The 26,755-nt window shown below is 45.0% G+C and overlaps 2 protein-coding genes across 2 annotated transcripts; one reads left to right on the top strand and one right to left on the bottom strand.

Annotated features, from left to right (window-relative positions):
* Positions 1-2,202: 2,202 nt before the first annotated feature.
* On the bottom strand, positions 2,203-8,907 carry SEC61B (SEC61 translocon subunit beta). The gene is made up of 4 exons (XM_036074145.2): positions 8,749-8,907; positions 8,446-8,543; positions 5,769-5,870; positions 2,203-2,481 (listed from the first exon to the last, which is right to left on the bottom strand). The coding sequence occupies exons 1-4, from the start codon at positions 8,749-8,751 to the stop codon at positions 2,394-2,396; spliced, it is 291 nt and encodes a 96-aa protein (XP_035930038.1). The 5' UTR covers positions 8,752-8,907; the 3' UTR covers positions 2,203-2,393.
* Positions 8,908-9,156: 249 nt separating this feature from the next.
* On the top strand, positions 9,157-14,452 carry ALG2 (ALG2 alpha-1,3/1,6-mannosyltransferase). The gene is made up of 2 exons (XM_036074144.2): positions 9,157-9,553; positions 11,937-14,452. Exons 1-2 carry the CDS (start codon positions 9,170-9,172, stop codon positions 12,837-12,839), a joined length of 1,287 nt encoding a protein of 428 aa, XP_035930037.1. The 5' UTR covers positions 9,157-9,169; the 3' UTR covers positions 12,840-14,452.
* The last annotated feature ends 12,303 nt before the right edge of the window (positions 14,453-26,755 follow it).

Genomic DNA, 26,755 nt, shown 5'->3' with positions numbered 1-26,755 from the left:
GGAACTCTGACACGCGCTACAACAGGGATGAATCTTGAGGACATTATGCTAAGTGGGATAAGTCAGTCACAAAAGGGCAAAATACTGTATGATTCCACTCCTGTGAGGTACTGAGTCAAATTCAGAGACAGAACGTTGAACGGTGGTTGCCAGGGGCTGAGGAGAGAGGGAAAGGAGAGGGGAGTTTTTCTTTGGTGGGCTTAGAGTTTCGGTTTTGCAAGATGAAAGAGTTCTGGCGAGGGCTGCTGGTGATGGTTGCACAACAGGCCACGTGCTCAATACCCCTGACCTACACACTTAAAAATGGCTAAGATTGGGTGCCTGGGTGGCTCAGTTGGTTAAGCGACTGCCTTCGGCTCAGGTCATGATCCTGGAGTCCCTGGATCCAGTCCCACATCAGGCTCCCTGCTCGGCGGGGAGTCTGCTTCTCCCTCTGACCCTCCCCCCTCTCATGCGCACTCTCTCCCTCATTCTCTCAAATAAATAAAATCTTTTAAAAAAAAAGTGGCTAAGATGGTACATTTTATGGTAATGTCTGTTTTATCCCAGTTCTTAAAACTGAAAAAGAAAAGAGAAAGGAACAGCTTGAACACTGAGATTCTCAGCTACGGTATTAGCATTGTATCATCGGGGCCAAAAGCAGCTACGGAACATAATAGATGTTGTACATTTTTATGCCCAACCACCAAATTCCTTTCTGCTGAATGAAGCATCTCCCTGCTCTGCCACAGAAAACTAGCATTTTCTCATAAATCGCTAGCTCCAAAAACTCCATGACTTTCGGCCATAGTCCACTGGAGACCACTGAGAGGCAGATGGGGCTAACAGGCGGCATCTTGCAGTGAAGAGAACATAGCCCCAAGACCAAATAGCTCGTCCAAGTGGCTTCAGCATCTCCCTCAGAGAAAAACACACCCCTCTGGACAGAGGAACAGATTTCCTTTGCAAATTAAATACCTAACTTTTAGCTGCTACTGGAACCATCAACCTGAATATCAGAAAGAAAAAAAAAAAATCCCATTAAATCTTTAATTTCTTCCAAGTGAAACTTTTTCCCCTGAATTTCAAAATGAAGACAGCTGCTGCATTTTCATGCGATGAGCAGCGCCCAGGATCCAAGGGAACCAGTTTTTCCGTCATTTTTTCCCCAATAATCTGCCACTTGGTTGGATTTACAAGAGCATGTTCACCCATATACTGCATTAGGCATTAGGCAATCTGTTTAAAAGACACATACTTTTCATCATTTAAACCTGGTTCCCCAGACCTAAAATTACTTTGCAGCCAAGACTCAAGAAACACACTTACGAAGCTGCTTAACTCTACGAAGTTTTCCTTAGACTTGAGAAAAAGGTTTTTAAAATTATCTATTTTTTAACTAATACACCTCTTCATTTTGTGATTCTGCTCAACAACTAGGGCATTTCATATGGAACTCTGAGTCTTTAGAAATCCTGGCTTAGAGTCCTGGGCTCCTGGAGTATGTGCTTTGAGCTCCTCCGGGTGTTTCCTAGGGTCGACGAGAAACTGAATGCTTATACCCAGAAAGGCAACGTAAGCTAAGTGAAACTTCAAAGTTTTTTATTTTGGGTTGGAATTATATCAACTCAGTTTAGAAATGCTGGTATCTCACTCTGATTATTAAGGTCCCTTAATTATTGTCCCTGATTATTACAAATTAAAATTTTCAAAATGAAAACAAAATTTTATTTGATAAATCCAATTTACTAAATAAATTCTTTCAAAAGAGTTTTAGCAACTAGTGAGAAATCAATGGAAATCTCTGGTCTACACTCACAGAATTAAGAACTGAGAGAGACAAGAGGCAAAAATATTATCTACAGTTTCAGAGACAAAGAACAGAATGAACAAACATTTTATCCAAGATATCTAGGTTAGGATCCCTATGTCTCTTTCCCTGGGTAGCAGCTGCCTCTGAGCACAGATCTTCCTGACGGAGTCACAGGCACACTCATTAATAATCACGGAACACACAACATAACAATCATCAGGGCAGAAATACCTGGAAGAAAACAAGCCACAGCCAATTATGGTATCTTGGATTTGAGCGACTACCTGGTCACATAAGAAACTGTTAATCCGACAAAGAAGACAACATCCCCCTAATGTTTTCTCCATACTCACTTGTAAAGGCAGAGAGACTAAGGGACCTAGTAGGCAAGGATCAGCAATGAGACTTGGTATAATGAATTAAAAAGTTTATTAGCCATAGAAAAAAATTGATTCCTTAAATCAATTCTTGTTAAGTTCCCTGTAAAACAATAAGCTTACAGAATATTTCTTTCTCACAAACAGAAAGTCACTATGCTTTTGGTCCAAGATATGTTTTTTTCCTTCTTCTTCAGATGACAGACAGATGGATGTAGCCGAATCTATGAACGAGTGTACTTGCCCCAAATGTGCAACATAAATACAGAAGCGATGAACAGAAGACTCATAACCAATACTGGAACAGGGCCACTGGAAGTAAGAAGAGAGGCATGCTTACTTTTAGTAATAATACATATTATAGCTGTAACACTGAAGATTGCCGAGGGGATAAAGCAGGGGGGAGGTACCTAAGATTCACCCAAGAATACCATTTACAACATTTAATTATATTCCCCAAATTATTATTATGGATATATTGAGGGTGTGGGGACGGCACTGTGATTGCTTAGGAGGAATCCTTATCTTTTAGTAAAACGTATTAAAATATATATACAAATAAAATGATTTGATGTCTTGGAGACACTAGTCTAATTTCATATATTTGATATTTTCCATAATAAAAAATAATAAGAAAAATTTCCCAAACTCTTTAAGTGCAAATAACCCAATTACCAAACTATTATTTCAAATTAATATTTATTAAAGACAACCTTCATTGTCTAACTAGAATGCACTAGGCATACAAAGATACATATCACACTGTAAGTTACAAAGTGTTTTCACTTATCAACAAACTCCTGACCCAGAACAAACAAATATTAATCTCATTTTATAACAAGGAAAACTGAGGCTCAGAGACTACTACTTACCTAAGAACACACAGACAGAACAGAAAGGGGAGATCTGAACTCCAGTTTTCTGATTCGATACATACTGCTTGTCCCTCTCTCTTTTTTTTTAAAGATTTTTTTTTTCTTTTTTTATGTTATGTTAATCACCATACATTACATCATTAGTTTTTGATGTAGTGTTCCATGATTCATTGTTTGCGTATAACACCCAGTGCTCCATGCAGAACGTGCCCTCTTTAATACCCATCACCAGGCTAACCCATCCTCCCACCCCCCTCCCCTCTAGAACCCTCAGTTTGTTTCTCAGAGTCCATCGTCTCTCATGGTTCCTCTCCCCCTCCGATTTCCCCCCCTTCATTCTTCCCCTCCTGCTATCTCTTTTTTTTTTTTTAACATATATTGTATTATTTGTTTCAGAGGTACAGATCTGTGATTCAACAGTCTTGCACAATTCACAGTGCTCACCATAGCACATACCCTCCCCAATGTCTTTAAGATTTTTTTTTATGTATTTGAGAGACAGAGAGAGTGAACAAGCGGGGAGGAGGGGCAGAAGGAGACGGAGAAGCAGATTCCCCACTGAGCAGGGTACTTGTCTCTCTCTTTTAAAGTTCCCATCTAGTTCCATGTAGAGGTTTATTAAAGGAAGGAAATAAGTTTTACTTATCAGCCCTTCCCTAAATCAAATGCTTCTCAAGTTGAGAATTAGTACATGGGCTTCTTAAAGGGAGAACCCCTTGATCTCACACAACCTGTGAATGCTGACTCTGATGAAATGTTATGGGCCCCTCCTTTGTGACTCTTCCTGCCAACACCGGTTTTGGAGAATTCAAGATGTCACTTCACTTCCCAGATACAAATGGGAAGTGGACAACGGAAAAGACCCCAGAAATCTTTACAGCGAGGGCAGCAGAGTAAGAGTCCACTAGTGGCCAACAGACGACACAGAGATCAAAGTCCTTGCTACACCAGTCTGTTCTTCCAAGATCTGTACAATTACGGGAGTAAACAAATTTAAAAGTACATGAAAGGAATCTTCCCCGAGTTACACTTAAGCACATCCCCTACTCTGGTGCGACATCAAAGCAACACGAGACACAGAGCATGAAGCTGAGAGCGCAGCTCCCAGAGAGCTGGAATTTGGGAATCAACTCTGTCACCCAGGAGCTGTGACTGAGGCCCTGTCACTTACCTTCTCTGGGCCTCATTTTCCTCATCTGTAAAATGGGGATAATCCCAGTGCCTCTCCCATAGGGTTGCTGAGGTACTAAATAAGTTAATACGAACACAATGCAGGTTTATAGTAAGCTTCCAGGAGATGCTATTATCAGCCTGAAAAAAAAAAAATTCTCAACTCCTAAGAAGAACCAGCAACAAGCTCCAAGATGTGGATCTGTGGATACAAATTCCCAACTGTGTCTTTTCATCAAAAACATCTGTCTCTTATTGATGATAAACTATGGTTTATGACACTTCAAGGAACAGGTTCTATCCTGGGAGGACTCAAGCAGTAAGGAGCAGCAAGCAAGCCTGGCTGTTCGACAGCACAAAGCCGAGAGCCAGTGCAGGCCAGACACCCCCCAGGAGAACAGGTCTGACCCCCTTCTTGAGAAGGGTATAAAGTAAGGCCCCTGGAGACCCTGAAGAGCAAGGGGCTTCACAATTTCTCTCTGAAATACTCACAAAGATTACCTTGAAACAAAGACCAAAACGTTTTTCATGCCGCCAACTCACATACCCCAACGCCAGGAATGATTTCCTAAGCTCATCCTCGCCTTAACAAGTCTTCAAGAGAATAGTAAAAAATCACTCGATAAAACCAAATCTCAAGAATTCTAGGGAAGCCTTCGTCAACTACATTTGCGATCCAAGTCAAGCTACAAGTTAATTTAATTAATCCAAATATATCTAATTTTGTCTCTTTCTACCAAACGATCAGTATGGAAAGAGCATGGGATTGAACAGTCAGAAGACACAGCTCCTGCCCCTGCTGGCCGCCTTCCACATGTAACTGCCTCTGTGAACAGAGGTGCTCCGCGAACCGGAGTGCGTCATTATTCCAATTCCTTAGCCACCGGGTTTAAGCAGGGTAAGCAGGGGTGTTCTGGAGCCTCACACGAAGAGACCTGTGGGACCAGCTCTGCCACACGGTACCAGAAACCATGGAAAGTAAGGCGAGCAAGGCCTGGAGACCCTGGATGCCCATTTCCCAACCCTAATGAGCACTTCCTGACCGAAGAACTTAGACAGTGGTTATGTTCACCCTCCAGGGTCACCCACCACCCACCAAAGGCAAAGGGGGCCAAAGAACTTTTGGTAACACAGCCTAATACAGACCCTCCCATTAGGCTGTAATAATATCAGCTTGTGCCTCCAAGAGAGCTTTGAAAAATCACCCAACCCCAATACAAGTGGTTACTCCTCTTTCTCAGTGTGGGATAAGAACACCAAATGAAGAGCAAGTTCATCTAATTAAGCAGTTTTCCCTCCAGTTCTCTCTGTTCCCATCATTTATTCTGACACAGCTACATGAAGATTTTTCCCTTGCTTTCCCTCAATCCATGGAGATGTTATTCTAGGCTCGAAACTAAATGGCTGATACACAGACAAACCAAACCAAGCCCACCTGGCACGAATGAAGCTGTCGTGTACCGTACATCTCATCAGGGCAAATGCCACTGGTGGAGGGACTGCACTGCCCCACGGTTGTGTGACACTCAACAACGTCTGTTCCCCAACACTTACACCTTGAGCCCAGGGGAGTCTTCCGTGTAGAATCGCCACATGCCCCCCGTGCCTGCTGAGGTCGTGCGCCCCGCGCTCCTTGTTCCACAGCTCGCGTTTTTTCTGGAAGAAATATTACAAAAAGCTTTTTCTCGGAAGCCCCTTACCATAGCATTATAACATATGCTACCACTACGCTGTTAATGAACCAAAAATAAAAACAAAACAAACCCCCCCCCCTCAGAAAAACACTTTCTTTGCCAGATCACCCAAATTCTTGCTTTTACTCCACTGATCGTGATAACCACTAAGGACTGAGTACCTGCCATATGCTAATGAATACAACCACCCCAGAAAGTAGTCACCATTTCCAATGTATAAATGAAGAAAATGGGCTCATAAAAGGTTAAGTAAAGTGCCTAGGACCACAGAGCCAGCAGGCAGCCAAGCTCGGCAGTGAACCCAGTTGACTCTGGAGCCCATCCACTTGCCCATGTATATGGGCGTCTCATTTGAACAATGAATTTCAGTTTCTCTTCACATGTATTTTTGTGAAGTCAAGTAACAAACCCTTGCTTAAAAAGCCCTGAATCCATATAATTGATTTTAAAATGACTACTTCAAAATGTTTTTCAGTTTCTGTATATACTACAAAAGAGACAAAAACAATTAAGCTCTCATTGTAATCCATGTCCTAAAATGGAGTATACATTTTATAAAAAATTATTTTGTGATCTGTTTTCACTATTTTGATATACTGGCCATAGATCTTGGGCAGAAGTAGGATGACATGTCCCTCACAGGGGCTCCAGGTCTGTGAGATGAGCAGCCCAGGCACCCGGAAGTAGCCCGACAGTACTTGTGCCATCCACCAGGGCACGCAGGGAGAAACTAGAAGTGAAAACCCTATTGCCACCTTCTCTTCCCACTGCCCTTCCAACTCTGGTCCTAATCCTCACCTCCCCCTGCCGTGGCCTTTACCCCAAACTCTAGTGCAGACACATTGATTACTGGCTACATAGTGGCCCAGGAACTCCTAAGTCCATACGTACGGCTGTTTCTATGAGATAACTGATAGCAAATAGTAAATGTAATTGTACAGGGATTTACACAGCAATTCATACACTTAGAAGAGCCCTCACACACAAGGATATACATATTTAAGCTGTGAGGTAGGTACCTGAAATTTTCATCCTTGTTCATAAAAAGGAACTTGAGCTAGATGGTAAACCCAGTGTGGACATGGTAAATCATCAGCTGAGCCAGGACTAGGACCCATGCACTTTCCACTATTCCCACAGCCTCCCAACTGCAGTGCTTGGTCTCAAAGTCCCCTAGAATTACAGGAGCCCCAAAGAAATCAGTCTAGGCTCTTTAAGATTTCTTACACCTACTGGCACATGGGGCAATGCAGAGGATTTGATGATCAGGGCACCTGGAAATACCAAATGTACTCAAAATATCTCCCATTCCTCCACTGGAAAGCCAGGTAGAAGTTAACAGAGCCCATTTAATCTCTTAAATTTCTATTAGGGGTCTATTTTACCATTTCTTTCTGGCCACAGTGTAACTGCCTCCCTCTTCCTATACCCTATAGTTCCTTCAAAAATCCCGAGACTACAGAGTGGCTTGATTCCTTCATTTATTCTGTCAGGTCTTATAGTAGGATACAGATGTTGGGCCATTTCTGTCAAAATCTAACGAAGGAGATAAATATGGAAACATGAATGCTACTATAACCCCATGAACAAAATGCTGTGGGAGCCAAAGAGAAGACTCACAGCTACTGCTGCTTTCTAAGTCAGGGAAGGCCTCAAGAACCCCTGAGCTCAGTCTTGCAGAATAAACAGAAGTGGGGGGAGGGGTCGTCTAGTGAGTTCAACAGTAATAAGCTCTCTGTTGCTGGATCACCAGAGAGGAGGAGAGGCAGCTGGGCTGAAATAACACCAAGACCATCGGTATCCACCCCTCTTCTTCTTCTTCTTCTTTTTTTTAAAGTTCAGCAACAAGAAATTGAGATAGAAACTAAGAAGATGTGTGACAGAATCAGAGGGGAGGGCAGGTTGGAGTGGAAATGACCTGGAGAGAAGACTTAGGTAGGAAATGCAAATGTCTAGAGGAGAGAAGTTGGGGTAAACTGGAACGGTGGACATGAAAACGGAAACAACTGATGAGAAGCTTTTTATGTGCCATTCGGTCTTGCAAATGACTAAAGAGAGACAGAGCATAAGAAAATCCACGACCACCCTTAAATTTTCACCTTGGGGAAATGAATACACAGTCATAGTGCCGGAGGGAAGTAAGGGAGATAAAACTGGGGCAGAAGCTAGGATGAAAGGAGACTGAGTTTTGCATCGGACAAGTCATCTTGGACTCAGTGTGAGGGGACCTGCAGATCAAAATGTGACTGCAAAGCTTAGGTCCAGACACACCTGTTTAATGACATCAGTTTTCTCAAAGTTGTCTCTGATCCCACTCCAGTTTGTTAACTTTCCTTTTTCAAGAGAGGTGCCCCAAACTGCGCAATTCGAAGAAAACGTTGCCTCCCTCTCGAGACACCCAAGACCTACGGCCACGTCGCCTGAGGTTCAGTTTGCCCTTGTGACTCTTTTTATCCCGGGGTCTCCTTCTCCGGACCAGCGAATTCTTGGGCACCATCTCTCCAAGCGCACAGCCAGAGGGTCGCGGGGGTCCTTACCTCTGCCGGACCGTGGATCCAGCCGCCCGCGCGGCCACTGCTTTGCTGGGGGAGCGCCCCGACGAGCCCACATTAGTGCCACTGGGGGTCGGACCAGGCTAGAGAGAGAGACAAGTGGACAGGCGAGTGAGCGCCCCCGGCAAGCCCCCAGGCCCCAGGCCCCAGGCCCTGACGGCCCAGACCAGCACCTGCAGTGGAGCCTGGGGAAAGCAAGACAGCCACAAGAGGAGGGCCAGGCGGAAGGCCAGTGTCAGGGCCAAGAGAAGAGGCGGGACCAAGAAGAGAAGGCTGGGGCCGCCGTACCATGCTGAGGACTGGAAGGCGCTGGAGGCTGAAACTGACGGCCAAGAAGCAGACGGTGGAGTCCTCAAAGGACCGGCGGCTGGAGAGGCTGGCTCAGGCCCCGCCCCCAGGCCCCTGCAGGGTCCTCGCCGGCTCCAGGGACGCCTGAGTTGTCCCACCATATGCCTGTACAAATGTTGTTACAGGCGATTTGGTCAGCCGCTGTGTGGGAAGTACAGACCTTCCGCCTCCTTTCTTTGAATCGCAGCGTCCTTCATAGAGTCCGATCCCTACCAAAGGGAGGCTATAGCTACGGTCAGACGGGAAATTTCTTCTGGCAGACACTGGGCGCCTGAAGATTTGCGCTGATGTGGCCTAACTGACGCAAGCGCCGCGAGGCGTGGTCGGCCCCGCAGAGGCCCGCTGGGAGCCGGGAAGGAGCATGCGCGGAAGCCCGATAGGGCGCGGGCCGCTGACCATGGCGAAGGAGCGGGGCCAAGACGAAGACCCTGGTCCCAACCCGTCGGTGCTGTTCCTGCACCCGGACCTGGGCGTGGGCGGCGCCGAGCGGCTGGTGCTGGACGCGGCATTGGCGCTGCAGGCGCGCGGATGTAGCGTCAAGATCTGGACGGCGCACTACGATCCCGGCCACAGCTTCGCGGACAGCCGCGAGCTGCAGGTGCGCTGCGCCGGGGACTGGCTCCCGCGCAGCCTGGGCTGGGGCGGCCGCGGCGCCGCGGTCTGCGCCTACGTGCGCATGATCTTCCTGGCGCTCTACGTGCTGTTCCTCGGGGACGAGGAGTTCGACGTGGTCGTGTGCGACCAGGTGAGGCGGCCGCGAGTGCGGCCACGCCCGACCCTCGCCTCGCCTCCTTTTCCCGCTAGGGAGGGCGCACTGCATGGCCTCTGGTGAGCTCTCCCGGCCTGCGGTTCGGAGAGATCGGAACTGATCTGGAGAGAAGAGAGCTGGGAGTGAGACTGGTTCTCGAACTTTAGTGTGGACACATTAAAGTTGCACGGTGTTACACGGCCCCACCCTCAGAAGCTTGCATCCTGGAGTCCTGAGGTGGGGCCCAGAAATCTGCATTTTCGCTGGATCTTCGGGCAGTTCTGAAGTAGATGGGTCTTGGGGCTGCTCTGAGAAACGCAAGCATTAGAAGTCAACCCTAAGTCACCTTTTCCTTCTGAGTAACTTGTAGGTCTTCCCCTCTTTGCATTAATTATGTTGACTCTACTTCCAGGCCACATGCATCCCACTGTCTTAGTTTTTGCAGACAGGCCACTTCGTTCGTCCGCGGTGTCGTGTTAAAAACACCGAGTGAAACATGTCATGCCCTGTTAAAGCTTAACATGGCTCCCTGTTAGTCTTGGGAGAAGTCAGAGTTCTTTACCTCAGTAAATAATATCCACCTGCATCTGGGCTCTAGCTGTTTTGGACTCTACGCTTTTTCTTCCCCAAAAGTAATTTATTTTAAAAAGTAACATTTACTCAACAAAAATTCAAATAGTATAAAAGAGTGTAATGTAAAGTCCCATCCCAGTTCCACTCCCTAAAGATAGCCACTGTTAGCAGTTTCTCCTGTATCCTTCCAGAGGTTGCTTGTAGCTGCACTAGCATATGCGTCTGTTCTCAGATGCATCTTATTTGTAATGATGAGGACTGTGACACACTTACTATTTGATAACTTGCTCTTTTTTCCACCAGAATTCCTGTTTGGGACATCCTTATATATCAATATTAGAGATTCACTTCATGGGTCTCGATGATTGCTGGAAAATCTGCTTTTGTTTAAAAGTACCATAATGTATACATTCTCCTGTTAAAGGACACTCATTGTGACCAGTTTTTTGCAAATAGTATTGCAATGGACATCCTCGTACCCTTTTTCTACTTCTGTCAGCATGTCCTTTGAGTAAATTCCTAGAAATCATACCCGAGAGTTTAAATGTCAATAGCTATTGCCAGATTTGCCTTTCAAAGAGGTTGTGTCATTTTGCTCTCCCACAGGGTATGATAGATCCTGTTAATTCCATGCTCTTGTGCACAATGGATGCTATAAACCGTCTTAATCTTTGCCAAACCGATCGGTGGAAATGGTTTCACGTTTGTATTTGTGTGCTTCTTTATTATTCCTGAGTTAGTTTGATCCTCTTTGCTTGTACAGAGGCTGTTTCTTTTTAAGAAATGTGGACATTTCCAAACATCCTGCATTTGTAGCTAGTCGTTAAGTATGAGGCTATGAGGCGGCTGAGACTAGTGAATAGAAAAAAACTTGAGCTTGGAAATAGGAGACCTGAGTTTCGTTCCAGATCTGCTACTTTCTAACTAAGAAGCTTCTGATAAATCTGGCAGGATTCTTCAAGTGGTAAGTGAGCTAGAGATTAAGTAATTTGTAAAGATGACCCAACAGGAACGTCTCTAGTAATGCCGGCATGTAGTTCATGCTTAGTAACAATTATGGCTAACATTTATTGAGCGCATGCTATGTGCTAAATTCTGAAGCATTTTACACGTACTGGTACATTTAATAACCACAAAACAATCCAGGAGTTTTTTGAACCACAGTTGTCACCATGTTACAGAAGAGAAAACTGAGGCACAGAGGGAGGTGAGATTACGTGCTCATGGTCACACAGCCCGCAGTCTTCATTCCAGAGCCTGCACTGCAGTTCCTTAGCAGGAGAAACATGCTAGAGCTGCCCTGTCCAGTAGGGTAGCCTCTAGGCACCTCTGGCTATTAAGCCCTTGAAATGTGGCTAGTCTGAACAGAGATGCGGTGTAAGTGTAAATTACACATCTGATTTTAAAGATTTAATGTAGAAAAATAGAATGTAAAGTGTCTCATTAACTTTTTTGATACTGAGTACATTTTGAAATGATAATATTTTAGATAAATATTTTTTAAATTTCACCCTTAAAAAATGTTGTCATGTGTTTACTAGATTTTTATTTCCATTGGACCATGCTGTTCTAGAGGAAACCATTGGACTTGCCGCTTTAAATATTTAGCACCCAGCCCACAGATGTGTACAAGCCTTCCATACACCAGGCACCGTATTGGGTGAGAGTCCAGGGGAACACAAAGCAGAATCAGGCGTTGCCCGTGACGAGCCCACAGAGCAGCAGGCAGGGTGGGTGGGCATGCTTTTGACTTGGTTGAAGCTGAGTTGACCGGTCCGTATCTGCTGTTGATTTTTGCTTCGGCTAGGTGTCTGCCTGCATCCCCGTGCTCAAGCTGGCCAGACGGCCCAAGAAGATCCTGTTTTATTGTCACTTCCCAGATCTGCTGCTCACCAGGAGAGATTCTTTTCTGAAACGCTTGTACAGGGCCCCGATGGACTGGATAGAGGAATACACTACGGGCATGGCGGACTGCATCTTAGTCAACAGCCGGTTTACAGCTGCCGTTTTTAAGGAGACATTCAAGTCCCTGTCTCACATAGACCCCGATGTCCTCTACCCATCTCTGAATGTCACCAGCTTTGACTCTGCTGTTCCTGAAAACCTCGATGACCTCGTCCCCAAGGGGAAGAAATTCCTGTTCCTCTCCATCAACAGATACGAAAGGAAGAAAAACCTGACTTTGGCACTGGACGCCCTAGGAAAACTGCGTGGAAGGTTGACATCCCAGGATTGGGACAAGGTTCATCTAATCATGGCAGGTGGTTATGATGAAAGAGTCCTGGAGAATGTGGAACACTATCAGGAATTGAAGGAAATGGTCCAGCAGTCCGACCTTGGACAGTGTGTGACCTTCCTGCGCTCTTTCTCAGACACACAGAAAATCGCACTCCTCCAAGGCTGTACCTGTGTGCTTTACACACCGAGCAATGAACACTTTGGCATCGTCCCTTTGGAGGCCATGTACATGCAGTGCCCGGTCATTGCCGTGAATTCGGGTGGGCCCTTGGAGTCCGTCGTCCACGGTGTCACAGGGTTTCTGTGTGAGCCTGACCCAGTGCACTTCTCAGAAGCGATGGAAAAGTTCATCCACGAACCTTCCTTAAAAGCCACAATGGGACTGGCTGGGAGAGCCAGGGTGAAGGAAAAGTTTTCCTCTGCAGCTTTTACAGAACAGCTCTACCAGTATGTCACCAAACTGCTGGTATAATCCTACTTTTTAAAGGCCTGTATGCTGTATTCATTAGTATCATTTTTTTGTAGATTGTAGCCTCACTTTTGAAACCGAAAAAGAAACCTAGAGTCCATTGCAGAAGCGATTAAAAGAAAAATAAACTTAAATCTTGAATCTGAGCCACTTTCCTATGCACAGCACCTTTCCATCTACTTTTTCAGAAAAATGAAATATCTTTTATGCTATAATTATTCCACGTCTTCATCAAAAAACTTCAGTTATATTTTCTCTAGGTTATAGTTGCTTTGCCTTACTTGGCATACTATAGTTGGAGTGTATCATCATTAAAGTCAATTAATTTGGGTTCATAGCATAATGAGAACAGGGTCACCATAGTACCCAAAATCAACACACCTAAGCGTTTACTATCCTCTGTTTGGAGATTTTTGTTAGTCGTACCTTTGCCTGGATCCACAGCAAAAATGTTCTGTACTTTTTTACAAAGATTTATTATATTTTTGCACACTGAGATGTGACAATAAAATATGGTTATCATAGGAAAAGAAAGCATACTAGATTCGGGCCTCTGTGATCTGTTTGGTATTGTTAGGACTGTGGATAGCCAAGCCTGAAGTCTGAAACTAGAGTAAACCAGGTGGTGAAGTAAGGGGACATCGTCACTCATGGGTGTGCCTCAAGTATGTTTGCTTTCTTCGTGTCATCTGAGTCATCGGCTTTGTTAATGTTGGTGTTTGGCTAAGTAAGCTCCTACTAGTGTAAGACACCATTGCTTTGTGTCCTTCAAGCCCTGCCTCAGATGCCATGGCTGTGGAGCTTTCCTTGACCCTCCTCTCTCCTCCTTCCTCCCAGCCTGCATGTGGTCTTCCTCTTCGTGGACCCTAGCCCTTTTGTGCCACCGACCAGTCTTACAGTTCCTTACTTACCTGTTGGCCTAAGTACAAATAAACATAAAGCACTTTTCAACATATCTCTACAGCTAAATTCTTTTTTTTTTTACCATTTTTTTTTATTCTAGCCCTACATGGGACTTGAACTCACGACCCCAAGATCAAGAGTCCCATGCTCTACCAACTGATGGAGTCAGGTGCCCCAAAAGCTAAATTCATTTTTTAAAAAAAGAGCAATGATCACTAGCCAAAGTCTCCCCATTCATCAATTCTAAGAGTATAGACCTGAGAGCTTAACAGCCTGTGTGACCTTGGACAAATTACTTCATTTCTGTGCCTCAGCTTCAGCTGATATAATATTCTACATTCTTCATAGAGTAGTTATGGCAGATTACATAATATATGTAAAGTACTTAAAACAGTACTTGGCTCATGGTATGGGCTATATAAATGTTAGCTATTTTGTAATTTGGGGATATTGAAATACTGTAGAAATTCCGTGTGGGTTCACACTGCACTACTATTTTGTTCTTTGGGGTTTTTTTTAACAGAACGAAACTTCAGGTGGTAATATATCACATTAGTCTGTATCACAGAAGTATTTTATGAAACGAAATGACTACCGAAAAGGAGTTCTCTAAAACGAGAGTCAAATATATTGTCTTGTATGGAATGAAAAGTTGAGTTTGTTTTTCTTTGTCATCGTGAAAGCCTACAGTCCAATAAAGTAGGTCATCCCCATGTCGTGGGTTTTGTACTTTGTGGTTTGGTGCATGTGTTCCCCCAGGGAACTGTAGCCTTTGCAGAAAGGCCTGGTGGCTCTGAGCCCTGGGTTTAGGACAGACTCGGATCCGTAACTGGTGCCTACCCATTCAGAGCACTAAAACTTTTGCCTATTTGACCATTTTTATGCAGATCCTTCCAAAATGGACACCAGGGGCTCATGGGCCTTACATTTAACTTCCCTTCATTGTCTTAAGTCCCAGCAGGTGACACTAAGACCACAGATCTGGGGTGGGGGGTGGGAGAGGGTGGAATGCAGGACTCTACATGCCATGAGCTTCCAGCCTCTGATGGATTAACTCCTGGTTCCTAGACCTGGGATGGAGCTTTGCCCATAGGAGGTGTTCGCAGCTTCCAAAACTAAGCTGAAATTAGGGAGAACAGAAGCATGGCACACTGAAGTAAATTGTCTGGGACCCTATCAATAGTAATTCTTCTAGCAATTACTGTGTGCTGGGCATGATCCGACGTACACAGCAGACAAGTCATTTATCCTGAGTTCTATGAGGTGTAGGCATTCTCACCTTTATAGAGGGCTGTGGTTAAGCAGCTTGCCTGTGTCACTCAGCCTGGAGGGTGGGCCGGCTCGAGGCTCTCCAGGTCCGAGTCCAGCCACTCCAGCACTCAGTTTGCCTTCGCCCTAACCAAACTCCTTCTGTGGCATTTCTTCCGTAAAACCCTCCACAGCACCGCAGGTGGGCCTGTGGAGGTCCTCAGGGTGACAAAGGTGTTGCTGGTCATTTCCCCCCTTCGGCTTCAGAGCAATCTTGTAAGACAGGTGTGTTATCCCCCCCTTTCTTATCCACAGGGAAGCTCAGGGAGATGAAGGCCTTGCTCAAGGGCACACAGCTGAAAAGCGAACCTGCCAGATCCAAGAGCAGCTACCCGACCCATCCGGGACGGCTCACACCAGGATCTCTGAGCCCGCTGCCCGTCGGTGACGTAAATACGGCAGCCTCCAGTCTGCGGAGCTCTTTCCAGGCTGTGTCCTTTGCTCTTCCCAGGATCGTTGCAGGTAGTTCTCGTAGCTGAGGTCACGGGGGCAGCTGAGGCTTACAGCTGGGAAGCCCCGGAGCTGTAACTCAACCACGGCCAGCCGAGGCTGGGTCACGGTTCCGTCCGTCACAGCAGATGCCTGTGCGGGGCACGCTTCGCCACCTCTAACCTGCCGGTCCCCAGTGCACCTGCGCCGCCTCGCCCGACCCTCTAACTTCAGGGCGATGAGGCGCCCGAGCGAACACCTGGCCGCGCTGCTCTCCGCTCGCCGCCTGCCATCCGTTGGCGTCCCCCAGTATCGCCGACGATCCCCGACCTCCTTTCTTTGCATTCCCGACTCCCAGCATCCAGTCCGCCCCGAGGTCACCCAGCCTACTTTGCTTACACAAAACAGAGAGGCCCCCCCCAAAGCCAGCGGGACCCGCGTGAGGTCATGCAGGGGCATTGCAGCTCTCCTCAACTTCTTAGGGAAGCCCCTCACATCCCCTGCACTTTTATCAAAACCCCTCATCTCCTGCCCCTTCCTTGGAACCCCTTATTTCTTCATCCCTCACCGCAGTGCTGCCACCCCATGAGGGTGCCGCCATCGGGTCGCCAGGGCCATGCCTGCGAGCCGGGGCTGGGGAGCTTTCCGAATGACAGACTCGGCTTCCAGCCTGGCCTCCCATCACACAGCAACCCTCGGGAGGGAGGCGTGGGACGGGTTTTACCCTCCTGACTCCTGAGCCCAGACGCTGCTGGTGCCAGCACTCCGTCCCCAACCTCATCCTCGTCCCCGTCCTCGTCCTCGTCCTCATCCTCATCAGGAGGATCAGAGGCTTGGGTGGGCCTCACGATGAGGCCGAACTGTCCTTGTGACCCAGAGATGTGAACACAAGCAAAGGCTGAAATGTCTTGTAGGAAGCACTATCACTAGGCCAGCCCCTGATGTCATTTCAGACAAATATAGAAGAGTCTGGGGGGGGGGGGGTTGGGGTTTCCGGGGTGAGGGGAAGGGGCACGGGTGTAGCATAGATGTGACTTGCCTTTGTGACCTGCCACTCACCCAAGAAGTTGGCAGGCACAATTAGAACAGACTGCTAAGGGGCACCTGGGGGGCTCAGCCTGTTAATCATCTGCCTTCGGCTCAGGTCATGATCCCGGGGTCCTGGGATGGAGCCCCACATCAGGCTCCTTGCTCAGTGAGGAGTCTGCTTCTCCCTCTCCCTCTGCCTCTCCCCTCTGCTCTCTCTCTTTCTCAAAATGAATGAATAAAATCCTCAAAAAAAAATAGTCAAAAGCTGAAAACAATCCAAGTGTCCATCAACAGGTGAGTAATAGATAAACAAAATTGTGGTTTTATACCACGGAATACTTCTCAGCAATAAAAAGGAATGAACTACTGATAAACACAATGACATGGATGAATCTCAAAGCCTGCTGAGTGAAAGAAGTCAGACACAAAAGAATTCATACTGTATGATTCCATTAATGTGAAACGTCAGAGAAAAAAATCTTATCTACAGTGACAGAAAGCAGGTCATGGTTTGCTTGCAGCCCAGGGCAAGGCAGAGACCGGCTGGGTAAAGGCCAAAGGAACTTTGGGATGATGGATATGTTCTATATATTTATTATGGTTATAAGGGTATATGAATTTGTCAAAACTAATAAAATACACACTTAAATCGAATGTATGTTATTGTATGTAAATCATACCCCCTAAAGTTTTTTTAAAGCACGTGTGCTATAGTTTCATTTTTATAGGAAATAAAAGATGTTATAAGTGAAGAAATGTGAGAATATATGTGCATATGTAATGTAAAAGTTTCTAATCGAATATACACCAAGGTGGTAACTTTGGTTGTCCCCAGGTGAGTGTGACTATCAAAATGCATTAAATTTTTCTTCTGTTTGCTTTTATTTTCTGATATTCCATAAGTTGACTTTCTCATAAGAAAATAAAAGAAAATTGAACATAAAAGTATAAAATAATCTTAATGGTCAGTTATGTTTTCACAACGTATTTTTAGACATTTGTGTTTCTGACTGTGGCCCTCTTGGGGATGGATAGTTTATTCTAACTCATCCCATATTATTATGTATTAAGATTGCTCCAACTTTTTGCTACTATGAGTGGCCTAGAGGAAAACTGACTTGAATTTCTAAAAGCAACTATTTAAACTTTTAAAGAGGAAATTTAGAAAACAAAAGCATCCAAAAAATAGACATATGAGGAGGTTGCCAAACTGCCTAGCAATACACCAAAAGAAAAAAAAACTAGTAATTCTCAAAAAAAAATCACTAACTGGTGATGTTTATTTTCAAACCCTATCACCAGGTTGACCAGCTTGCTTTCAGCCAAATTTTATGCCTCTGTTGACTTGTGGAACCTAGAAACCTAACTTAACACTTCAATTCAATAGAGCAATTCAATACCCTGTGTCAGGATGTATGTACCACTATTTCACATTCTTAACAATTAGCTAGGACTCTTTCCCTTGCAAGTGACTCTTTCCCAATGCTAGCTTAGGCAGAAAAGGGAATTTCTAGGAAGCTACAGGGATATATCATGTCATTCCAAGAAAAGTTGCATACCTGAAGGAGGAGAAGTGCAGGGAGGTAGCTAGGCTTGAGGTTCAACAGAACCAGAAATTCAAATGTCACCACAACACCATTTCTTTATAGGAGACTTCATTGTCATTCACTGTAGACTAGTTTCTTCCTCATGGCTGGAAACATGGTCACCAGTAGGAGCCGAAACCTCCATCTTACTGTCTGTGTCACCGAAGAGGATCAGGTCCTGTTTTTCAGACTTTGGAGAGACACCAGTGAAGGACTGAGATAGACCCTTCTCTTAAATTAATGCAGCAAGTCGGGGGCAAGGTTCTACAGTTTGCCAGACCCAGGTAGGCTCCCATCGACTGTGGCCAGGATCCGGGAACCCACAGCAGCAGGACTCATGGAGCCGAGAGAAGGGAGCCCAGGGCGAACCAAGGAAGGAGGTGGAGGTCGGTGAGTCAGGAAGACAAAGTAAGTGTCCTCTCCAGTACTCAAAATGGGGATTATTCCACGCACGGGGGCCTGGCAAACAAGCCATCCCTTCCCATGTCCCTTTTGCTAATTGCGTCCACCTCTATGATAAACCTTGCTAATGTCTATTTAGGACCTATCTTGAGCAAGTGATTGGAATAAAGAAATGAAATTGTTAATGTTTTAATACTCTCTAACCTGTAGAATTCTGCATTGTTCGATATTAATATTCCCAGATCCAGCTTTCTTTGTGTTCATGTTTGAGTAACCATATTTTACCCGTATTTTAACTTGGAACACTTTTTTGTTTGTTTAATAAGTAGAGAAACCCGGGCACCTGGGTGGCTCAGTCAGTTGGGCATCTGCCTTCCACTCAGCTCATGAGCTCAGGGTCCTGAGATCGAGCCCCACGTCAGGATCCCCCCTCAGCGAGTAGTTTGCTTCTCCCTCTGCCTCTCCCCACCTGCTCATGCTCTCTCTCTCAAAAATAAATAAATAAAATATTTTTTAAAAATAAGCAGAGAAACCTTGGTTATAGGGGTTTTTTCCCCTTGCATCTAGGAGTGTTGGCTTTTAATGCGTTAGGGAAGATTACTGGAGTGCTCTCACTATACCTTTATATAGATACAGATAGATATCTTTTTCTACCTACCTTTTTTTTCTTAAAAAAAATCACTTTCTTTCTCTTTTGCCTTCCTCATTCTTTTGATCTGCATTGTTATCTGCTATTATCCCATTATTTTAATAGAAATAATTTCTTTCAAATATCTTAATCTTCTGATGTCAGTTTGACAAGATATTTGCTACAATTGCTCAGACTTATTTCAATGCAATCAACTGGTCTCACTGCTTCCTACAAGTTCTTATCTGCCATCCTTGCGTTTCCTCCATATAGAACACATCTTTGAATGACTTATTTTTCAGGGAGAATATATGCATTTGAGTAATTAAGTCCCATGGCCTGCACATATAAATAGCTTGATTGTATATAAAACTCTCAAATCCCATGTTTTTCTTTCAAAGCTTTGCAAATGTTATATTATATTCTAGGCAGCTTTTCCTTATAGTATGTTCTGAGGAAAGTAAGCTGCAAAAGATGCTTCAGGGGAAAATATTCCATGATCATGTAAGTATGGGAAATGTTCCATACACGGCGAATTGTGCCAGACAAAGCAGCATAGTAAAGGCCAGGAGACATCCTGACGTAATGAAGATGGTTTACTTTATTTTCAGTGTATCCCAGCTATTTGACCACAGTAATATTGAGGGAAAGCAAATGACCAATAATATGGGAATAGTTAACATTTGTTGAGTGCATACTATGAGCCAGGCACTGTTCTAGGACTTAGTCTATGTATATCAGCTCATTGGATTCTCACAGCAGCTCTATGTGGTTGATAGAATTTTTCAACCCATTTCAACAGATGAGAAAACTGAGGCAAAATGAGCTTAAACAAATAAGCTAGAACATGGTGAATTCAAACCCAACCAGTCAGCTCTACATTACAGCCTTAAGAGTCATCAGGTAAGGGCACAATAAAGGCAACTTCTCTACCTTGTCCAGTCTGAAACACATAAAAAAACGTCTCATTGCCCCAAAAAGAAAAGGGAACTTTCCACCAACCAGTCTCTAACAGAATTTGCCGCTACATTACCGCAAAGGTACTTTGGAGGGTAATCTGATTATCATCAGCGCAAGTGCTCAAACTCTGCCATTGGCCACCGTCCAGGACCCATCATTGAATACTCATCACCTCATCAATTCAGCCTCCTCGACTGACGGGCAGAACAACATCCAAATATTCATTGCACATCTGTGCCGGGCAGATTATACATTAGCAATTCAAATCTGGCCGGCACACCGGCCATTCCTGCAAATGCGTCTGTTTGGGTGAGATGGCTTGTTGTCTGGGACGGATAATAAGGCAACTCGGTCTAATCTTGAAGAACAATCAACCCATCTTGCGAAGGTGACTGGCTGTGTGTGTTTCGCCCTGGCAGGGTTGGAACAATGGCCCCCTAATGCACTCGACTCAGCTGGCAATGAAGTCCCATCCTGATTAGTAGCCGTGGCTGGTGTCAATCACCATGGGATGCACCATTGTCCTCTGGTCCCCAACACAGTTTATTTACAGGAAAACAAAGGCTTTGGGGGGCTATGGCTCCTTCCCAGAGATTGCAAAATAGATTGAGCTGTCAAGCACACAAAGTAGATGAAGATTAATGAGTTGTGTGGACAATAAATGTGAAGAGATGACCATGAATATGCTAATGGGCATTATCCAGATACACTGTAATTGCTACCAAAATTAAAAGGTGGCATGAAGAAGATGGGTCACGAGGTGACAGGGAGATAATCTTGGACGCTTGAGACACTCACCCCAGATAAGACCCTCTACAGGTTTCCTTTCCCCGATTAAACCATCCCAGAGCATCATTGTTCGCAAGCGGTCTGAATAGGCTCCTTTTAAACGGGGACATAAGGGGTGGGGTAAGGGGTGAAGCTGTAAAAGTTACTTTAGGGAAAGGTGTAATTAGAATAAGGAAGGTGCTGATCAAAGGCGAGAAGTGATCAGCTGTCAGGCTCGCTCCTCATCTCCCAGGGACAGAATGAGGGACACCACTTCAAACTTGGGAGCCCCCCTCCCCCAGGCCAGAGCCACAGGGATTATTACAACTACAAGAATGCTATTTAGATCAACTTTCAGGGAGGAGTGGGTGAGGTTTCAAAGTATTTCAACAGTCTGATGATTTTTTTGAAAATAAACATGATAGAGAAATTTGAAGAACATAACGTTTAAAAGCAAGTGAAATCTTGTTTCCATGAATGATTTGATTTTGGAAAATCCTTATCCTGTAGAACTGTGTCATGACTGATTCCCACCCAAGCCTACAGCATAGTCCACGGTCTTCTATGTGGCCGGATGCTGTTCTCTGTCCCTGTTCACCCCTTTCTTCCTTTCCATCCTCACATCTGTGGATGGCGGTTAAGTTCAAAAAATAACATACTGAAGCAATGCTCTGAGAGGCCATGAACGCTAGGAAGAGAACATTTTTCTTGTTTCATAGTTTCTATCCTCTGGGGGACCTGGGACCCTGAACCTCCTCCCCGGGAGGTCTATGGAACATCACCCCTTGGCTGTTAAGAACTCCCCTTTGCTCCTTCAGGATAGACACCAAGCACGCATTCCCTGGTCTACTCCAGGGAAAGGGCTAGCAGGAGGAAAGCAGGTTTCGGGAAGCGGGCAGAGGGTAGAAAAGAGGAGGCGAGGTCAGGAGAAAGAAGGGGTCCCAGGGACTATCTCCAGCTGATTCCGTATGGGCTGAAATCTGCCTCACGGGAGAAAAAAAGGGATTTTGCACAAATCTATGAAACAACCTCACGGAAGGGGTGGAGAAGGAGGCGCTGAATGAAGCCACTTTGGAAATTTGTGGTGTCTGTAAAACTAAAGGCAAAAGGAATGACACGGAAGCCTTTCACTCTAGTTGACAAAGTGGTTTCCCATGGGGGTGAAGGTCAATTCTGAAGCTCCTCTGTGTGTCACTGGGATCGGACAGTTAAGTAAACGGATGGCAGGTGGTGGGAGCAGGTTTCTCATTGTTGACATGGGGGTTCACGGGTGAGTCTGATGAGGGCGGCAAGGGATCGGAGTTGGAGATAACAGTATAAACTCCTGTTTCACTTAATATAGACACAGACAGTCACACACCTGGGTGGCTCAGTCGGAGGAGAGTCAGACTCCTGATTTCTGCTGGAGTCATGAGCTCAGGGTCGTGGGATGGAGCCCCACCTCGGGCTCCGTGCCCAGCATGGAGTCTGCTTGAGATTCTCTCCCTCTGCCCCTCCCCCAGCTCTCTCTCTAATAAATAAATAAAATCTTTTTAAAAAAATTTTAAGGGGCGCCTGTGTGGCTCAGTTGTTAAGCGTCTGCCTTCGGCTCAGGTCATGATCCCAGGGTCCTGGGATCGAGCCCCGCATCGGGCTCCCTGCTCGGCGGGAAGCCTGCTTCTCCCTCTCCCACTCCCCCTGCTTGTGTTCCCTCTCTCACTGTGTCTCTCTCTGTCAAATAAATAAAATCTTCTAAAAAAAAAATTTTTTTTTTAAATAAAGAAATACGTAGAGATGTGCATATACACACAGGTTAGTGTACATGCATGCATTTCCTTGTCCTCTCAGTGGAGAGGCCTCGAGAATGGCCAGAACACTTTGGTAGCAACAAGCACACCTAGCCCCGGAACCATGAAGTCTAATACCATCCTCCAATAAAAGGAACCAAAGCTCCTTAGAGAAATGGCCGATCCCAGGATGGCACAGAAAATACGCAAGCTGAGCCTAGAGCATCTTGTAATGCCAAAAAGGAAGAAAGTGCTAAAAAAAAAAAAAAAATTAAACTCACATTGATGGGGGGCTATGTCACTGGGACATAGGAGCAACAAATAAATAAAATAGTACTGGATTATAACCCAAAATATAAAATAAATATCCATGAGTCCATAATGATCTGAATAAATGACAAACACACAAATAAATGGGGGGCAGGAAACAAATTTTTCATGCAGAAGATACCCGCCCTCAAGGAGGTGAATCATAACTCCCTATTTGTTAATTTGGGGCCTATGCATGGTTACTTCCTTCCAAAGGCTACACTATGGAAAGAGGGAACAAGAGTAACTTGATAGTGAAGAAATCTGACAAACACAACTTGGGCCAGCCGACCACGCTCAACAGCAACAGTGATCAGTCATGTTGATGGGATGTAGCCTTGATATGCTATGATGAGAAGGGCAATTTACCTCTGTGGTCTTCCTCCCCCAAGCACAGAACCCCAGTTTAATCATGAGAAAAATATCGGGAAGTTCCAATAGAAAGACGTGCTACAAAACCTCTGATGAGTACTCCTCAAAACTAATCATCAAAAACAGGGCCAGTGTAAGGAACTGACCCAGCCAAGAGTAGCCTAAGGACACGTGACGACTAAATGTAATGTATTGTGGGCGGGGTCCTGGGACAGAACATAGACATGGAGTAAAATGGGTAAAAACAAAGAAATCTGAATAATCTTTGGACTTTAATTATAACATATCAGCAATGGTTTATTAACTGTGACAATGGTACCACACTAATATAAGAAGTTAATAGCAGAGATAACTGGCTGTGAAATGTACAAGAACACTCTGTATCATCTTTGCAATTTTTCTGTGTGTCTAAAATTATTCTAAGAGAAAAAGTATATTTGGGAAAAAAAAGGAAGTTTGCAACATCATTTGTGCTTAGTCATAAGCTAATAGCAAGACTATTTCTTTTAGTAATGGACTGTGTTTGCATGGCCTTCCAGAGGTCGTGCAGGAAGCAGCCTGGGGTCTTAGGTACAAGTGACAGAAATCTACTCTGAGTAATTGACGCAGACGAGGACTTTGCTGTAGGACACTGAGGAGCACACAGAGTATATGAGAGGGCCTCCGAGGCCAGGCAGCTGAGACAGAGTTGGAAACCACGTTCAGAACTGGCCCAGTGGAGACCCCACCGCTGCTGCCATGGACCACCCGCCCCCCAGGAGTTTATGCTGCATAGTTTACACTGTCGGCCCTCAGATGCGACAACATTCAGGTGCAGCCCCCAGATCTGCCACCTCAGGGAAACTGTTCAGCTGCTGTTGCTGCCAATACCCTGCTAGAAGGACTTCTGCAGGATCCCTCCTCTGCTTCAGCAGTTCACAGTTCAAATCAGGGGCATGAGCCTGATTTGGCCAAGCCCTGCTTGCTGCAAAGGAGATGCAGAAGTGAGTATTTGAATTTTCAGTTTCTGCAGTGGAAGGCTGTGAGGAGAAGACCTCAGGAAGAAACTGAGGGCTGAGCTGGGTTTTTCTCCATGGTGCGGTAAATTGGCATTTCCTTTCACTGGGTCTATGGGCCAGGCTAAGGGAACTCAGTTAAGATGGGGAAATGGTCACTAGTGAGGAGAAGTAAGTATCTAGGATATGGATGATCCAGATGGCCAACTACACTGTGCTAAACCCAATTTAGATGGGAGCAAAATATTTGTTTCTAGTCAAATCACTGAACAGGCATTATGGACTGCATTGCATTACCCCAAAATCCACACGCTGAAGCCCTAAGCTATAATTATATTTGGAGACAGGACCTTTAAGGAGGTAACTGAGGTTAACTGAGGGTATAACAGTCAGGCCCTAATCCAATAAGGACCGTGTCCTTATCAGAAGAGAAAAAGACACAACAGCTCTCTCTCTCTCTCTCTCTCTCTGTGTGCACAGAGGAAAGGCCATGTGAGGACACAACAAGAAGGCAGATGTCTATAAGCCAAAAAGAAAAGTCTCACCAGAAACCAACCCTGATGGCGGCACCTTGACCATGGACTTCCAGCCACCAGAACTTTGGGAGAATAGATGGCTATTGTTGGAGCTCCCATCTTTGGTATTTTGTTATGACAGCCTGAGCTAAGGCAATGGGTTTTCAGGGGGAGTTATCCTAGAGCTGTTTTCTTGAATCTCTTGTCATGGTTTCTGTGAAATGCTGTGAGGAGAATCCCCATAGTACAGAAATCGCCTCCACTGAGCAGGGCCCACTTCCTGCTTAGGTGTCAGAGTTGTTCACTCCAGGGGTCCCTGTGCATGGCAGAAGGGGCAAGGGCAAGGGGCAGAGTTCTAGCTTTGTGGTTAGACAACTCAGATCCAGAGTCTCTGCTCTGCCACTTTCCAGGTGGTGACACGGGGCAAGGGATGTCTCTGAGCCTTCGCTCTGGGATGAGAGCCGAAGCTCTTCCTGGTACCGTTGGAAAGGGGAGTCCAAAGAGGCCAGCTTTTCTTACAAAACATGGTATTTGTTGTCACATAAAGGCAAGCCCTGCGAAACCTGTCACTTCCTTTCAAACAGGACCCTGCAATGCCAGCAAATGCCATGGGAAGAACACAGTGCCATTGACTACATTGAGCAAAGGTCATTTCCATTCCAGGCAATTAAAACACGGCATCAGTGCAGATTACAACAAAACAGCTTTTAAAAAAGAGGGAGAGAGACATTTGAATATAGACTTAATATTAGACATTATAGGATTTTTATTGATTTCCTTAGTAATGACAGTATATGGTGATATAGGACTGTGTTCTTATCCTTAGGAGATTTATGCTGAAGTATATAGGGATAAGGAGTCACCATGTCTGGAAATTACTTTCAAATGGTTTTGCAGAACAATTTTAAAAGAAATAGACAGCGAGATAGAGCAAATATGGGAAAATGTTAAAGTAGATAATGAGCTCATAGAAATTGGTGACCTTGATTGATCCATGTTTCTTCATCCACTCACCATCCACTTATCACTCCCTGCCCAAATCCTTTCTCCAGTTTACCGGGCACATGGTAGGCACTCGATACGTTTGGTGAATTCATATTAAAAATAAAATTTGCTTTACCTGCTAACATTTGCATAGCTAAGCAAAGACACGGTTTCAAGCCATTTGCAAAGAAATACCCACAACTAATGACTTTCATAAGTAAACATAATCTCCTTAAAATCACAATTGAACATTGATTTTTCCGCCCAGAGTCTAGTGTCAAGCAAGAGCCCACTTGTCCTCTGTCCCAAGATGCTCCCACTGGACCTCGCATTCTCGGGAGACCCGGCTTCCGGCACCCCACACACTTCTCCCAGTGCTGTGTGCCCCCACTAGGGTCCCTTCCACAGCAAGGTTTTGGGAGCAAACCATGTGGGCAAAAGCAGTTCGATGGAAAATAGCGCATGTGTGGTACATTTTTTAAAAAATGATTTAAACAAACTGGCATTGGAAAACATTTATTTGCAACCAGCTTCTAAAAATTAAAGTAATGGAAACATTACCCAAGACGCAATGAACTCTAGTTTCTTGTTTGAGAATGAATCAGACATTTAAAAAAACTCTAAACATTTTCAGATTCTTCCGTTGTTTCAGTTCACCTTCCATTGCTTTTTCTCTTATTCCAAAGGAAATTTCATCCATGATAGAAACATCGGAAATCAAGGACAAGAAAAATAGAGTCATCCTCACCCCGAGATGACTGTCACATTGCTGTAGGTCCTTTTGTGTAATAATAATAATGATAATGATAATAATAATAATAATAGATATTACCACTTAGTGGGTGCTTACTATGTAGTGGGAATATTTCAGTCCCCACCACAAGAATATGAGATTTACAGATTGAAAAATTGAGGCTGAGAGAGGGTAAGTCCCTTGCCCAGGATCACACAGCTGAGAAGCGTGG

This window comes from Halichoerus grypus, chromosome 14, assembly GCF_964656455.1.
Source record: "Halichoerus grypus chromosome 14, mHalGry1.hap1.1, whole genome shotgun sequence".
NCBI classification, from domain to species: Eukaryota; Metazoa; Chordata; class Mammalia; order Carnivora; family Phocidae; genus Halichoerus; species Halichoerus grypus.
This window is presented reverse-complemented; position numbering and strand designations above follow the sequence as displayed.

Coding starts and splice junctions, on each gene's coding strand:
- SEC61B (XM_036074145.2), bottom strand. Junction 5,871..8,445: donor GGATCCACGGTCCGGCAGAG/GTAAGGACCCCC, acceptor TATTTCTTCCAG/AAAAAACGCGAGCTGTGGAA. Junction 2,482..5,768: donor GACTCCCCTGGGCTCAAGGT/GTAAGTGTTGGG, acceptor TCTTACTTCCAG/TGGCCCTGTTCCAGTATTGG.
- ALG2 (XM_036074144.2), top strand. CDS start 9,170: ATGCGCGGAAGCCCGATAGGGCGCGGGCCGCTGACCATGGCGAAGGAG. Junction 9,554..11,936: donor ACGTGGTCGTGTGCGACCAG/GTGAGGCGGCCG, acceptor TGCTTCGGCTAG/GTGTCTGCCTGCATCCCCGT.